The sequence below is a fragment of the Mixophyes fleayi genome, chromosome 4 (assembly GCF_038048845.1).
Source record: "Mixophyes fleayi isolate aMixFle1 chromosome 4, aMixFle1.hap1, whole genome shotgun sequence".
Taxonomy (NCBI): domain Eukaryota; kingdom Metazoa; phylum Chordata; class Amphibia; order Anura; family Limnodynastidae; genus Mixophyes; species Mixophyes fleayi.
Window position 1 is genome coordinate 219,419,026 of NC_134405.1, and position 17,931 is coordinate 219,436,956.

The following is a 17,931-nucleotide window of genomic DNA, read 5'->3' on the forward strand; positions in this document are numbered from 1 at the left end:
GCACACACCAGTAATCAAAGGGTTGACACTTAACACCTCAAGGCTCTGTTACACAAATGTACACACTGGCCTGCACTAGGCTTGTTAGTCAAATGCTTTAACCATCCACACACCAGCACTCAAAGGGTTAACATGGTCAAGAACTACTCTTCGTAAAGACTACTAGATTCGTAAAAGTATCAAGGACAAAACTTACAACATTTTAGATTTAATATACAACGTATGATAATCTGTATGCATGGGGTAGGCAGAAGAGATGAACAGTCCTTCCATTAGACTGAGACCCCCAAGAGCTGACAATCTGCCTCTTCACACACAGGCTGTTTATGCAAATTGAAATGGGACGGCATTCAGAGCGGCAGTGTATATGCAAATGTGCGGAGGAAATGTCCCATGGGTGTCAAATATGGTTTGCTCAGAAATATTCCAAAATGTTTGACCATTCTTAACTTTTCCCAGACATATAGGGATACAGGGATATAACTCTCCCTTCAATAAACCAGTAATAACCTCCCGCACATTTACAAACCAAATATGATCGAAGCACAACAATATCCAATATCATTCTAAAAAACATGTGACTACTGCGGTTTCCCTGTACAGTTGGTATCTATACTTCACAACACTTGTGAAGTTTTTGCCCCCAGAGTACAGAGTGGCACACTGATTTCCGAAAATATGAAATATGTTCTTTGAAGTTGATATTTCTAGATACCTGCATAGGTATTCTTCATGTTTTTCATTTGCCTACAAGGTTCTCCTCTAGGGGGGTGCTTTGTTTTTACAATACCTATTGAAAGGAAGTCTACTCTAAGTAAAGCTAGGTACACACTACACGGTTTTTGTCCAATAATCGGCTCAACCAGCCAACATAAGACCACTTGTTCAAAAGTCGGGTCAGTGTGTGTAGTGACACAATGGTCAAAAGTCTGGCAAAATGGACGATTGTCGCCTCATTTGGTTGGTCGTACCGTTAAATATTTTCGTTCCAATCTTGTTTCCGTTATGTAGTGTGTATAAATTTCCGACCGATCCACGACAATCCTCCGATTCTTCCTCGACCTGGGGGGCGTGTGTATGTAAATTTTTTATGTCTGTCCCAGTCCCACGTGGTGCAGTATCCGCATATCAGAGGCTTGTGTTTTGTATAGATGTATATTGCACCTGTCTGGCTGCAGACCATTACACTTGTATAAAGCACGTGTGTTATTACCCTTTGTGTCTATGTTGGCAATGTATTCATCCCCCACCTTAACTTTTTCAAAATTTTTTGGCCCTTCCAGCACCATCTCTGACTCTGCCTCCGTCTCCATAGCTGCAACCCCCACTGACACCTTCTCCTCACCCGCAACCCCCACTGACACCTTCTCCTCAACCTTAACACCCACTGACACTTTCTCACTCGCCATCTTCTCACGCTCCTCGGCGCCAGACAGTTACTCTGCCATTTTATACACTCAGACATGGGCGTTCGTTTCTGCTGTGGGCCAATCAGCGATGATGCCCGCCGAGAATGGAGGATTCCATTACATACGAAGGGATTTTATTATTAGGGGATATTCATTTCATTGCACTTTACCACTTAAATGGTTTTCTAAATTTTATGTATGTTACTAAACTTCTATTTTATATGAATGAATGAAGAGACAGTGTTGCCTTCTCTTTTATGCGGCTTTGGGTGTTAACTATAGTGAAAGCTCTGCCCCTTTAGGCTAATATCTTTGGTATATCGTTACATGCCCCGCAAATGATGCTTCAGTGCGTACGAAATTTAAATTATTGCTCACGACAACACTGTAAAAAGTCGCTAAAGGGACATTCGCTCCTCCCTATATCGTCTTAAACAAGGCTAGTGTGTATGCAGTCCATGGACCGAGTGATCGGAACACTGACCACATGTAAAATCGATCGGCATAAAAAGTTGGTGGAAAATTCTGTAGTGTGTACCCAGCTTAAGAAATGGCATGCAGGAACAAAGACATGCAAGGCTGTGATCTACATATGTTAAATTAGCTTCCTGACAGAACGTGTGCTGAACCTGATTACCTCCCACTGGGCTAATTGGCCAAATGTTTTTATCTGAGGGAAAGTCATGTACCTTTCAATTTATCAGTTTAATATTTATCTGGGGGCCTGACATTTAATAATTTAGTTGGGTCCCTCACTTGACTAATGGCATAATCTGCGATCATAAATTCCCCAATTAAGTAGCTTCACTCAATACATACATAATCATTTTTTAGCATAGCTAAGTATCTCCTACATAAAGTAGGTACATAAATTGGTCTCACACCGCAGAACTTTGCTATATTTAAAAAAAAAAAAATAACTTACATAATACAGTATATTTATGAGAGCTAGCTCATTACAAAGTGTAGATAAGAATAGAAAATTACTTTTCATTTGGTCCCTGAACTGGATAATTTGTTAGATGTGTAAAAACATGTATGATGATCTTTAAAATAGCAGAATCCTATAAAAGGAACATTAGTACAAGTTGTAAATGAAGGAATATTAAAATGACAGGTTTTCAATTAAAAGTTCATGTTCTTTGGGTCCTAAATTGATTTGAAACTTTATGGATCACTTTTAGCATGATGGAATTTGCAGATTATTTTGTATTATTTTAAAGACATTACAAGGATATTTAGGACACTTTTAAACAAATGTTAACAAATTGCAAACATATTTTTGTTTAATAAACATCTAAACTTATGAAAAAAAGGAAAAACTTTGCCTAACAATCTATACTTAATTTATGATTAAGCCATAATCACCATAAAACACAAAGAAAGTTTACTTTCTTTAAAATGAAAAAGGATGCATATATAATGCCAAGGACCTGGAGGTGCAGCTTAAATGGTTTTTAGATATAGAGAAAAGTCAGATCTAAATGTACTAACAATAGTATTAGTATCAGCATGCATTAATGTGTTGTATTACTACAATGTTGAAATTAGAGCTAACGCTCAGTGATTCTCTTTGGAGATGATCACAGTGGCAGTTTAGCAGTTGATATCCCTGCAGTGACCGCCTAAGAGCAATGGTGTCTAGCAAGTTTAACTTTGAGAAATGGATGTCTGTTTTGGAAACTGAGCAAAGCTGAGGCTTTAACTAAGCTAAACTGTTACTACTGTGTTGTAGCTGAACAGCATGTGCATATAAATGATTAAATAGCATCCTATTAGAAGCCACTAATCCTATGTTCATCTGTGCAGGTCTTGGAATAATTATTTCTAGCTGCCCCCACTCTTCATCTAAAAAACTAGATAATCTCTTAGAACAAGGCAATGAGAGGTCTTCACTTACAGCAAACTGCCTTTCCCGTATAGAGCAATATTCTCGCTGTTACTCAGATGCCCGCAGGTCTTGTACTCAGAGTAGTAAGAGTTTATCTTAGAAACCAGTTAGCGAGGGAAAAAGGAGCCTGGGAGTAGTAGTATGCCAGACAGTATACACAGGATAACCAGCACATATGCAAATGGTCGAGGGAAGACAGCAAACAGAAATACCAAGGTCAAGCCAGAAGGTCAGGGCAGGCAGCAAGTAGGAAGAGTCCAAAAAACATAGCCAAGGGTTGAGACGACTGGCAGACAATTAGAATCAAGGAACAAAGGTCAGTTAACAGGCAGTCAATCAGAATCTCAAGATTAGCAACACAGCAGACTTCACGAATCATGCAGGGCAAGAGTGCTATAACCATCAGAGAGGCTAATCCCTCCCTGCCATTTAAACTAATGAAGAAAATAATGATACAATCAGAATGCTTCATAAGACACAAGCCTCCCCACAGTTATTCGGTAATTGCAGTCACATGACTGCAATCAATAAATAGAGCGTCCAGAGGCATGATGAAATAGCCCCCAGTTAGGAATTGCTGGGGGAATTCTTTCCAACATTGCCTTGTGCAGTGAAGTATAAGGGCAACATTAATAATGCCCAATTAAGCCATGAGGGGCAATTTTTCCAGGCCACCCTGGTGTGTTGAGGGGATAGGGATAAAATAAACTAACCAACCTTGCCTTTGTGGGATGGGGGTATATTTTTGTTGGCACCTGGTGTGGGAATGGGTTAATATCAACACTCCACCCTTGTCTGGTGCCATGTGGGGTTTAGGGCACGTTTCATTTTTATTTCCATAGCAGGAAGGTCACAAGTGCCAGAAGATAAAATAAACATAAAGTAATAAACAATTATTCACCAATACTTGTTCTATGTTTAGTTAGTCAAAGTCCTTGAAGCTCTCAAACAAATACATTAGAAGTATGTGTGAGAGTGAATGTGAAGAGTGTAGGAAGTGTAACAAAAAAAATTTCTCTTCACCCATTACAGTAGTCATCACAAAGTCCCCAGTACTAGACTGGGGCCATTAGAGTGCCTTGTCCTCCACTTTCTCCAGTGTTGATATAGGAGCATCTCTGAAGTCCAATACACATATATGGTGTAGTGTGCTGCTGAGCTAAAATTAACAAAGCCCTCTTGACCTTATCACACCCACACAATACAGTGTGGATTCATGATAATCTCAATACATCTCGGGATATGGGTGTATTGCCACATCCCCATACTGCTACAGAAGGGATCCAGTAAGAACTCTCATTAGAAATTTAGTGAACTCTGGCTGACACTACTACAGGCTGTATTACTATGTTACTCCCTGCAACAAAAAGAAGGGAGCCATATTTAGAAGGCAAGCTAAGATTCTTTGCAAGAAATTATGTGAGTGCACTAGGATTGTTATTGCAGTCAGCAATGGAAATTAGAGGGTGTTGGTGGAAGTTTACAAAGAGTGCTAAATCCACTCTGTGGATACAATGTTAGGTCAGTGTCTATTGCATTGATATGCATTTAGTGAATGACAAATCAGGATATGCAGCAATACAATTATGTTCCACTTCCTCCCAGTTTAGTAAGAGGGCAACTGATACACCGCTATCTGTCAAACAAAAATAACTATTTCAAAGTACATGCTGTACATATAAGTCCATTATAATAATGAAAGCACTGCAGACTCAACTACATAACAAGTACAATAACAACAAATATCTGAGACACACAATGGCATTTAACAACACAATATTGACAAAGGGCTAGGGGAACAATTGCTCTCTCAGTATTATATAATGTATATGCTTCCTATGTTGCTGCAATTTGTGCACTAAGCAAAGCACAGTCTCTGTGTTTAGCATTTACAATATGTTCTAGTTGTTGTTTACTGGGGTGCCCTGGCCCTCACAAGCAATCACAATGCAGAGTTTCCCACATGGCATCTGGAGAATGTGTATATCAATGATTTAGAGTAAAGGAGGAAATAGCTGCTGGTTCCTTACTTCTCCAACCTTTCTCGTAATTGCTTGTAAATGTAAATATCTGCTGTAAAATTGACCAGTTAAACGTGCTAACTCTCCAGGCCAAACATTGCTTGATACTCTGGGCATTCCAATAGGTTCACAGTCGGTGGAGGACTGGCAACATTTTCCATGAAGGGCAAACACATTGAGCAATGTCCTTGGCCAACTTTCGAAGTTATACACGTACTTTTTTATCCAGGCATATTTAGCAGATAAAATGTGGTTGAAATGTGCTGTAAAAATTAGAATGAACTGACCACACAATGACTGTGTTAACAGTATAATGTGTTTCCCTATTTCCAATACTTGTTGAATTTTTTTATTTGTTCACAGAAAAATGGAATGCTGTTGTAACGAAAGCATAACAATAAAGAAAAATAATACATAAAAATGGACCATTTTTTTATGATGCAATTTATGTGCTCTGATAAGAATGCATCAAATTGGCAGGTATGATTGAGTCATGATGTTAGCTCTCAAGCTCATAGTATAAGGTAAAGCTGCCACACCCATAGTATTTATTACAGCACCCATGCCCACAGTATACAGTACAACATTCATGTCCACAGTATACAGGATGCATCCAATGCTTGAACCTTAAAGTATGACTCCCATGCTTGCAAGTATGTATTGCAGCTCAACATGTCCACAGTATATGGTTTAAATAACCTCATTAAACACTAAGGGGTATATTTACTAAACTGCAGGTTTCAAAAAGTGGAGATGTTGCCTATATCAACCAATCAGTTTCTGGCTGTCATTTATTTATAACATTCTTCAAAATGACAGCTAGAATCCGATGGGTTGCTATAGGCAACATCTCCACTTTTTCAAACCTGCAGTTTATTGAATGTAACCCTAAATCTCCCAAGTCTCTGATGCTTACAGTGGATAGTATTGCTTCAAAGCCCTCATTATATATACAGCTTCCATTATCTTAGTATATAGTACAGCTCCCATATTCACAGGATACAGTATGTCTCCTATGGCATCAGTATACAGTAAAGCCCACATACCAGAAGAATATAGTACAACTCCATTACAAGGTCCTATATACAATAGAGATTCCGTACTCTCAGTTACAAATGCCGTTTTCCCCTTAACTTTCTCGGTGATCAGCACTTGCCAAAAACCTCTAGCCAGGTTAAGTGCAGAATAGAACTTGGCCTGTCCCAAAGCTTTTAGGAACTCTTCCCTTCTTTGTTGTAAAGATGTTGAAGTTTCTGTAATTCACACACAATCTTAATGGTCATTTTTTACAAACACTGTTTTCCAACATATATTTTAACATCCACTTTACATTTGGCTATAAAGGTAGGTGAAATATGCTTATATCTCTCTCAGACTGGCCAGACCAAAAATCTCCTATTGAAATCTCATGAAAATGTATTGGTAGTACTGTCAAAGTCATCCTCATGCCTGGCAAAGATAGATTGAGATCTCCATAATAATTTTGCCATACTTCTAGTTTGTCTCCTGTTAACCTTTCTTTATTCAAGCTGAGCTTTTGCAAGATGACTTTGCCATTCCATTTACTGTTAGGATTATTCAATCCTGTCTCCATTAAGAAATCAAATGACAATCTACTTTAACAGTTCCTCTTGTAAAGATTTGTTCATCAATTGCTAGATAGATCTCAGCCAATAGGCTACTTTGAGAAAACTGAACACAATGCGTTGACAGATTTGCTATTCTTAGCACGACTTAACCTATTTTACCTTCACCAAACTTCAATCCATAATGGCTTCAGCATTCTTCATATTTGAAAACAACAACTCTATTAATACTGTAGCGTTTTGCAATCATCCATTGGTTCCAAACTCAAAGCATAATAACTTCTTGCAGTCAAGCCAATACCAGTCCAATTCTCCGTCTGCAGTTTCTAATAATTTTCCTAGATCCCATATCATGATACAGGACCCTGTCCAATAATTTTAGCCCATTCGCACAAACAATTACAGGGTTATTTCCAAAGACCAATTCTTCTACAACGATAATGCCTTAGGTATGAAAACTCTTTGACACATCTCAATTTCTATCTGTACAACACACACTACTGACATGGGTTAATTATTGTATACTGTTAAAATGTAGTATTAAAGTATTTAGATACCTGGAACTCTGTGTCAACAAAACCGAACATATGTCTGACATTAAAAACATCCACTGAAAATAGGACAGTTCCCTTCCATATTGGATGTTGATGTTTCTTATACACAGCACTGGCATTTGGTGTGGTGTTTTTTGAGGCTATCCTAGAACCTTTATTAATCAAGTCTCTCGCTCTTTAGCCTCCAACAGTGAGAGTGGCTTCTTCTCTGTGATTTTTTTTAAATTATTTTCTGAATATATATGGGCTAAATGGCCTCTTCTTCAACATCTCCAACATGGTGTGGCTAGCTCTCAACCATCAGTTATTGCTGGTTGAGAGCTATTCTTGATTATTCTTCTTTCGGAAGTGTCCTATTAGTTCTTAAAAGGACTTTGCAATTTCAGGTTTCACTCTATTTTTTGAAAATTAGCAAAGGAGTCTTTTGTGTAATAGTGTTGAATCTCTGTATACATCTCTAAGAAGCATAACATACAATAAAGTTTTGTTTCATTTTAGCAGCATTTTGTCCAAAGAATCCCTATAGTAGCTCTGAGAGTTTTTGGTTTTATTTGTCTTCCTACTCGCTTAATCTATTGTAGCATTATTAAGAGTCATAGTTAACATAGTCACATTTTTTTTATTTCATTTCTACCCTCTAGGGCCTTGTCATAAGTGACAATACCAATGCTCTTTTACTATGCTTCGCTTTGTAGTCCCGCGGCCTCAAACAGATCCTTCCTAAATAATTTCTACCAGCTATAAATACCTTAATGCACATGGAGCAATGTCAGAAGAAATCGACTCTTAGTGACTTATCCAAATTAATCGGAGAAATGCATCAGCAACATTTCACCCCAGCTACAATAAGAGGGCCAAGCAGTCTCCCCTCCAGCTCAGACATCCCTCCAGAGGAACTTTCGTTTGCCAGCATAAAATCAATAATAACTTCTTAGTCCAAGACATCAATTTCTGAATTAAAGTCTGAAGTGGCCTCCCTGGGTAGCAGAACTGACAGTCTCAAAGCCATATTTGATGAGATGTCTCATTTTATCAATGCAATAGATCAAGAGTTGACCTCTCTCAGAGCAGATATGGACAGAATAAAAGATAAGCGTGAAGATCTTGAAAATAGAGAGAGGCATAATAATTCACTAATAAGACAGATTACTGAGTCAGTTGATACTACTACACTTCTTTTTGTACCCCATGTATTTATTCCAGCCTCCTAAATGCTACACATTAGGCTCTCCCCACCAAAGTAAACGGCTACTTAATGTTATTGTGCAGTTACACTAATTCTCAAAGAGCATATCATGGAATACATTCACAATAAACCATATGTTATTAAAAAAAAATATCACTGACTTAGCTCCCACAATGCTGAAGAAGGTCTGGAATATGGTCAATATAACAAAAGCACTGCAAAATCACAATGTGAAATAAAGGTGGAGCTTTTCGTTCCAATTCCTGAGCAGGGAAGGGAACGTTTGGATCACCTTGGTATTTCAGGACTTTTTCATGAGACTTTGAAACAATATGGAAATGCATTGACCTTTGAGAAGATTGTGCCCTGCCCTACCTTGAGGAGGATCTGCTAGTCTCCAATAGGACCTACCCCAGTCATTTTTCCAAAATGAATATCTAATACATTTTTTTTCAATCTTTCTAATTTATGTGGTAACTCACCTTAGTAACTATGATTATCCCTTTTGTAACTCGGACAATTTGGTATTGTTTTAACTATTTTTAGAAGATCTTTATGCGCTAATTTCCCTCCCCTAGCTGAGACACCTAAAACAGATTTATTCTCCCGGGACAGATAATATATTTCCAGGATCAGATTAACGCAGTGAAAATAAATCTATTGTGACAGCTCCTCTACCTCTTCCAAAGACTGTTGGTGAGGGTCCCTCTGACGCTTTTCAAAGAACTCCTGTCACATCTATCTTGTTTTGTTTCGGTCAGGAGGAGATGCAAAGTAAAAATGTGCATTCTATACAAATGACCTTCTAAAAGTGTACTTGGGGTTCCTTTCCTACATAAATATTACTATGCTTTCCATTTAACTCAGTGCACTTGTATACAAGTAGGCCCAGGCTTTAAACTTTGAGTAGAAATTGTTGCTGCCTTAACAGACTTCACCTCTCTCCCTGCTCTACTATGGATCCCTCATTGTTCATGTCCCTTAATTTATAGGGACTTACAAAATGTTATTTTTCTTGGAGTATCTGGATGAAGATGACTAAAATTTTCTTTCTTCTTTATGGAATAACCTGGAGTCCCTTGCTTGGACCAAAATTGGTTTTGCCTCAGACATTGACCCAACTCAAATAACTCAACATTCGAGATTTTGCAGAGATCTGTGCTCTTTGAACTATCTAACCATCATTTCTTCTAATATTTCCAACTACAGCATCTTGTATACCATTGTTTATCTGAGTCTTTATTCAGTTCTAGAACTTTGTTGGAATCTCTTTGCCTTATTTATCACAAATCTAATAAACTAATTTCTATTATGTACATTGCTTTGGTTTCCACTTCAGTTCAAAAGAAGTTGTCGCAGGAAATTAAATGGGAGCACGAGATGGAGGTGACCTAACCTTCCATAAACTGGGCTAGGGTTAAAAAATACCTAGCTAAATCCTCAGTTTCCGTTAGAGATGGGCGGGTCCGGTTCCCAGAGAACCGAACCCACCTGAACTTTGGGTATCCGAGTACGAGATGAGTAGCTCGGTACTCCCCCGCCCGCTCCGAATCCAAATCGAGGCCGAACGTCATTGTGGCGTCGTCGGATCTCGTGGCTCGGTTCTCGCGATACTTCAAGATTATAAATACCTGCCTCCACAGCAATTCATCGCCATTTGACAGAGGGAGAGAGCAGGGTGTAGTCACAGGCTGATTAGAGCAGGGACAGAGAATACAATATTCTTATTCCAATTGCTGTAACAAAAATCGTTAGAGAAGAGAGGAGGATAGAGGTTTATTTTATTTTTGTAATATTTGGCACTCCCCAGTGCTTTTGGGGTGTCCCCCATAATTGTGCATAAATATTTCTGGCTGTCAAAAGTCATATCTGTCAGCAGTATCTACCAAATAATTTTTAGCACTCCTCAGTGCTTTTGGGGTGTCTCCCATAATTGTGCATAAATATTTCTGGCTGTCAAAAGTCATATCTGTCAGCAGTATCTACCAAATAATTTTTAGCACTCCCCAGTGCTTTTGGGGTGTCCCCCATAATTGTGCATAAATATTTCTGGCTGTCAAAAGTCATATCTGTCAGCAATATCTTACCAAATAATTTTTACCACTACAAGTGCTTTGCGCTCAGAATGGATTCAAAGCAGTCCACATATGATCAGAATGAGCAACCAGGTTCTGTCACCAGTCCTTGGGCTAGATGTACTAAGCTGCGGGTTTGAAAAAGTGGGGATGTTGCCTATAGCAACCAATCAGATTCTAGCTTTAATTTATTTAGTACTTTCTACAAAATGACAGCTAGAATCTGATTGGTTGCTATAGGCAACATCCCCACTTTTTCAAACCCGCAGCTTAGTAAATCTAGCCCCTGATGTTAGTGTTCCCAGTACGTCATCTGGGCAAGGCAATGTCAAACTACAGAGTGTTTCGAAATCAATCCAAAAAACAAAGTCCCCAAAAAAATTTACTGTGTTGAAGCAAAAAAGAAGTGTTACTGAGCAAAAGTTAAGTGCCGATAAAAAAAAAATTGCCAACATGCCATTCTACACACGCAGTGGCAAAGAGAGAATGAGGCCTTCACCTTTGGCTATTAGTGGCAGATCCCAAAAAGTTACCGAGCTTACAATTGGTGCACAACTACTGTTACGTGTCAACGCCGAGCTGCAAGATAACAGTAAGGCATTAGAGGATAATGTTTGCTCTGATTCACAAATGACACCAATCCCTGTGGAGAGTCCATCTAACAGTGGGATGTCTAATCGTGAGCATTCTGCTGATGTGTGCCTTAATAGCCCGAGTGTAGCCGGTGATACACAAATTGAGGATGCCACTTTGGAATTAGAAGAGGATGAGGGTGAAATTTGTGTAGGCGACGAGGGCGCCAATGAGGATGTTGATGAGGATGAGATTGTTTGTGTAAGTTCTGCACCAGTGGCAGCAGTTCTGGCACGTGACAAGAAAAAGGCCATTGTCATGCCTGGGCATAAAACAAAAAAAATCCACTTCTTATGTGTGGAATTATTTCTACCCAAATCCAGACAACAATTGTATAGCCATTTGTAGTGTATGTCAAGCCACAGTCAGTCGAGGGAGGGACCTTAACCATCTTGGAACCTCGTCTATGTTACGCCATTTAATGAGAGTTCATGGCAAAGTGTTGGGAAAAGCTGAAAGTTCTTCCCAAAAAAATACAAGCACTCCATCATCAGCTAAGACCCTCCGCTCACAGACATCCCGACGGCTACAAAATACACCCACCACACCATCCTCATCAATATCCTCAGTAGCGCTCGTAGTTAGCCCGGCATCCCACTTAAGGCTGGATGACTCCTGCACTATTATTGATTCCAATGAAGAAAGCGTTAGTCCCACTGCTGCTGCTGGGGGTGAATCGTCATCCCAGAGGCAGGTCAAGAAAATGAGCAGTCCTACATTTCAGCAATTAACTGTGAAACAATCATTTGCGAGGGGAAGCAAATATGACAGCAGTCACCCAGTCGCCAAGCGAATCACAGACGCCATGGCTGCAATGTTAGTGTTAGATCTGCGTCCAATCTCCACAATAAACGCAGCTGGTTTTTCACAGTTAATTGAGGTTTTGTGTCCGCGTTACAGAATTCCATCGCGACACCATTTTTCCCGTAAAGCAATTCCACAACTATACCAAAAAGTGTGTAAAAATGTAGAGATTGCGCTGAAAAATGCCATTCTGCCCACTGTCCACTTAACCACAGATATGTGGACAAGTGGAAGTGGCCAAACCAAAGACTATATGACTGTGACAGCCCACTGGGTTGGTCATTCACCTTCACCAGCAGCAGCATGTACACCACTATGTAACATTTGTCACAGGCAGGCCACTCTTTGTATCACCGGCTTCACTAACAGGCATACGGCTGACAATTTGTTACGCAAACTGAGAGATGTGATTGATGCATGGCTTATACCACTCGGATTCTCCCCAGGGTATGTCATTTCTGATAACGCCAACAATATAGTGCGAGTATTACAGCTGGGTGATTTCCAACATATTCCCTGTTTTGCTCACACAATCAACTTGGTGGTGCAGAGCTTCCTACGAAATAACCGTAAGGTGCAGGAGATGCTTTCGGTGGCCCGTAAAATTTCAGGCCATTTCAGGCATTCAGCCACAGCATGTAGGAGATTACAGCAGCTCCAAGAGCAGCTTAACTTGCCCTGCCACCAACTTAAGCAAGAGGTGGTAACTAGGTGGAATTCCACCCTGTACATGCTTCAGAGGATGGAGGAACAGCGCAAAGACATCCAAGCATATTGCACAAGCCATGACATTGGGAAAGGAGGGGGGATGTATTTCACTCTTGCACAGTGGGGAATCCTTTCAGTCCTGTGCAAGGTTCTGAAACCATTTGAAGTTGTGACGTGTGAAGTGAGTGCAGACTCTGCTAGTTTGAGCCAAGTCATTCCTTTAATTAGACTATTGGAAAAGCAGCTTGAGAAAATGAAGGAGGAGCTGAAAGCAAGCAATTCAGCAAAGTATGTTGGCCTTGTCGATCAAGTACTTCATTCGCTTCACAATGATCCTGGAGTTATTAAGATCTTGAACTCGGATCAGTGTGCTTGATCCAAGGTTTAAAACCTACATTGAGTCTTTACTTGTAAATGAGCGAGATGTGAACTTTTGCAAGGAGCTATTGCTCAGCAAGTTGGCCGCTGAACTGGGCTTTGGCTTGACAACGTGTCCTCCTTCACTTTCTCAAGCTGCTGCTGCTTGTAAAAAATTAAATTTCCCAAAAAGAAACAAGGAAGACGCAGGGGGTAGACCAGAACAATTTAACATCTGGGCTGGTTTGAAGGATTTTTCAAAAAAATGTGTCACTTTGCCCATAACTCCATCCAATACGAGTATAAACATGCAAAGAATGGTGGAGGATTACTTTCAAGAGGTAGTTGATATGGAAATGTCAGACAGTCCCTTTCCTTACTGGGAAGAAAAGCAGGCCATTTGGAAACCCATGTACAAACTTGCTTTGCAATACCTAAGCTGCCCACCCTCCAGTGTGTACTCTGAACGAGTGTTCAGCACAGCAGGGAACTTAGTCAGTGATCACCATAGAAGGTTACTTCCCAAAAATGTGGAAAAAATGATGTTTATAAAAATGAACTACATATTCCACGAGGAAGGCCTTCACCATCCAAGACATCCAAGCACTGACTGTTCTCTAATGGCGGATTCAAGCGGCAATGAATTGATAGTCTGTGATGATGACGTACACACTGATGAGGGTGAGGATGAAGCTGAAGATGATGACGATAACATCTTTTTAAAACTTTCTATGTAAGTGTAGGTGCAATCTACCCCCAAAGAGGAAAGGGACTTGTGGAATTTCTATATCACGTACCGTCTTGAAAGGCTGCTGTTTGGGCAATTTCTCCTTAAGGGTAGGGTGTCATAGACAGAGTGACCCCAAACTGTCTTTGTCCATTTCTCTTAATATTGTACAGTCTATAACGGCTGATTTTTTTAGTATTTTATACAAGTGGAGGGGGGCCTACATAGACAGAAACCAAATTGGTTTTCTCCATGTCAATTAATATTGTACAGTCTATAACGGCTGAATTTTTGGTTTTTTTTAAACAAGTGGAGGGGGGCCTATAAAGACAGAAAGCAAACTGCCTTTTTCCATTTATTTACATTTTTAACAATAAGTGTAGGGTGTAATATACATAAAAAGACGATGGCTGCATTGCCAATATGCATAGATGGAGAGGAAGACAATCTGTTTTGTGTGTAGAATAAATGAAGGCCTACCAACGAAGAATTAAACTGTTTTTTGGATGATTTATTACCTCTACAATTAGATTACTTATCTCTAAAACAGTTGGAGCACTAAATTGGGTTATTTTAGGCCCAAAAACATTGATTTTCCAACAAAATAGCAAAACAAAACCACACAAAACCAAAACCAAAACACGCAATGGCGGTTTTGCAAAACCAAAACCAAAACACGACGGTAATCCAGATCCAAAACCGAATCCAAAACCAAAACACGGGGGTCAGTGACCATCTCTAGTTTCGGTCCACATCAAAGAAAATGCTTATAATGTGTATTACATCATCCCGTCTAGGCTGCATATCATCTGTCCTTCTTTATCTGATATTTATCTGATATTTTTTGGAGAAACTCTGGTCAGGTGGCTTCATTTAGACATATTTGGTGGAGCTGTCCCTAAATGACATGCCTTTCGGTCAGATGTTCGAGATCTAGGGCCTGGTTTATTAAGGAAAGTTAAGCAAAAGTAGGCAAGTAAGGCAAAACCATGTTGCATTGGAGGCGGAGGTAAATTTAAAATGTGATGGCAGATTTATAGTTGGGGTAGGGCCTAGATAAACTTTAACTTTAAATTTATTTAAAAAATGTAGCCTTCATCATCATCAATTTGCATAAGTCTATGGAATTACGAAAATACATGCCTCCATTTTTGCATATAAACATAATAATAACCCAACCCAAACAATTTAAAAAGGGTGAGCAATGGAGGACAGTGATATAATATCAACTTATATATAGAGGAGATCCCAAATATACAGTATTTGAATAACTCTATTAGTTACTGACTAGCTACTGACTAGAGATGAGCGAAATGGCAAAGTAATTTGGTGCAAAATAAGTATTTGTAAATTTGCATTTTGAGGAATGTAAAGTATATGAATAGATTATGATATGGATAGGGTAGAAATGGAAATACTTGAGGCCAAATTCCACCAGTGAAATCTGCAAAATGAAGCAATTATTTCACTGAACTTATGTCTACTACCAACTATAAAAGCATGAAAGTAAATATGAATGTAAAGTGCACACAAAATAGCATAAATACATAAAGTGCTGTTAATCAAGACCAGTATATAATTAATAAATATTGTTTTAAGAATATCAGATATTGCTGATATATTACCTTGTCATGGACCTTCTGTCCTTGCTCTATTCCTTCAATAGGCTCCTGATCTGCCGCTTCCCCGGTTACAATCTTTCTCTGGATATGCGCATTTTGTTCCCTCAACGCAACAATCTGTAGAGAAAGCAACATCACTGACATTATTGAACTTATTTAGTATAATTACATTTTGTATATCAGAGGTGGGCAAATTAGCTGGACAGGGAATGCCACAGGTTGCCCTCAAGCATTCCAAAAAATATTTTGATAATCACTAATAGTATTAGTAATAATAATAATAATAATAATGGTAATACTAACAATATTATTATTAGTAGTAACAATAATAGTAGTTTCCAGTAATAACAATATAAACAGGAAATAATATTACAATCAAATCACTGCAGTTACATGATGATATATGCAGACAGACATCAGTATAAACATTATGCATATAAATCAGTGGTGGAAGTGGGGGTGTATACAGTGGTATGCCATACCGCCACTTCTCCTACTGCTTTGACTGTAGCACTATCAAATTCCATTCACTTACATTTTCTATACAACTACTTCTAAATTTCCACTTAGATCACCGATATAAATTGTAAAGCACATATATCAGGAGGGGATAACAATATATCTGATTGAATTAGTAACTGCAAACATATTCAAATGTATTTTTATAAATAAGCCAATTACTGTTTAGTTGGTTTTAGATTTAACGCAAATTAATGCACATACATCATAACCCTTGTGTTTTTATATGTTAAGAATTTTAGACACCATTACTTACCAGAGCTGAGCACTTTGACCTTTTTTTTTTTTATTATAAACTCCAGCTACCCAAAAGAGTAAGTGAGTGGAGTAACCTCACTCTAGGTCCTGCCTATGCTGTCTCTCTCTCAGGGATGTATTTATTAATATATGGCAAAAAGGCTGATTTTCTATTGTCGTAATAAATCACCTACCAGCAAAATGTATTATTAAAATCTCACTGAGGTAGCTAAGCAATACTCAGCTGCCTCAGAGATACGGGCCTAGACCAGCAAGAATTAACTGACTGCTTTACTGGGCCAATCTGAGGGGATGATCATGTCTTGCATTTCGGACATATACCAGATTCTTCTCTAACATAGAGTTCTCTTTTAAGTTGAGAGGCTCTATTTATCAACTTAATATGTATTTCCTGAAATTTTTCTACATGAAGCCACTTCATCATATTGACATAATATTTAACTAAAATATCTGAATCTCTAAATCTGGTATATCCTTCTTCTAGAGTTCATAGCTATTTAGCCATAGTTTTGCAATATCAGAGGGAAGTAGGTCATTCTAAAGGCATCTAATTCTGTATTTCTTACTTTTTAAAATAAATGGATCAGGCTTTCTAGAGTGTCTGAAGTTGGCCAACATGACTGGCTCTGTATTAGAGATATTCCATAATGTCACACTTGAACATACATGTAAAATTTGGAATTATCCAATAAGAAATTTTCCGTCAACTGCTTAAAATTAATAGATTGTTCAACCAGGGTCAAATATGTCTCTAATGGAGGCTATCCCTTTATCCTTTTAGATCAGATTTTTTTTATTTTCCAACTCAGAATCAAATGCTGGGTTACCACAGATTTTAAGATAGTTAATTAGTGACGCTTTAGCTTCTTATTTATGTGTGTCCAATCTTGAAGAGAATGTTTGATAGCTCCAATTGTGTTTTAAACACAATCAGTGGAGCCAGGCAGTATCCTTTGTCTACTTTTCTGCTGCCAGACTTGTCTATGCAGGGTGCCACCGCACAGTTACTGGGTGCGACAGTCTTCGGTCATACAAAGTCTACCGAGTATGAGTGAATGGCTAGAGGTATCCACAGATCAAAGTGCAGGACGCTGTCAAATGGGTTCTACAGTGCATTTAAAGACACAGCGAGAGACCACAGGAGAGGTAAGCAATGCAACTGGGTTAGCCCCAGAAATCTGGGGTCTGATTTTTGTCACTGTACAGATGAGGGTGGAAGGGAGTTAGAATAATGTCATCATTAATTTGGGGTCTGTATAAAATAGAAACAAAGAATTTGATGGCAGATAAGGACCAATTGGCCCATCTAGTCTGCCCATTTTTTTAAGATTTGCTAACCTCAAATCCTTTTTGAGCCTGAGTTCTTTGTAAGGATATCCTTATGTGTATCACAAGCATGTTTAAATTCCTCTACCTTATTAGCCTCTACCCCTACTGATGGGAGGTGTTAAAGTCTAATAAAACATTGATCATAATGTATAAATCAATCTGAATTACAAATACCAATCCCCCTGATGTGTGATGCGATTGCAAAGCACCGGGTTAGCGGTCGCATATAACCGCTTCATAATGGTGTATTGT

At 38.8% G+C, this 17,931-nt stretch overlaps 1 protein-coding gene across 6 annotated transcripts in view; it reads right to left on the bottom strand.

Moving 5' to 3' along the window:
* Positions 1–17,931, bottom strand: part of PPFIA2 (PPFI scaffold protein A2) — a 367,242-nt gene that overhangs the window by 107,618 nt on the left and 241,693 nt on the right. For all 6 annotated transcript variants that reach the window (XM_075209360.1, XM_075209359.1, XM_075209358.1 and 3 more), the window contains one exon: positions 15,577–15,690. In XM_075209360.1, coding sequence (XP_075065461.1) covers positions 15,577–15,690 — 114 coding nt within the window. The remainder of the gene's footprint in view (positions 1–15,576; positions 15,691–17,931) is intronic.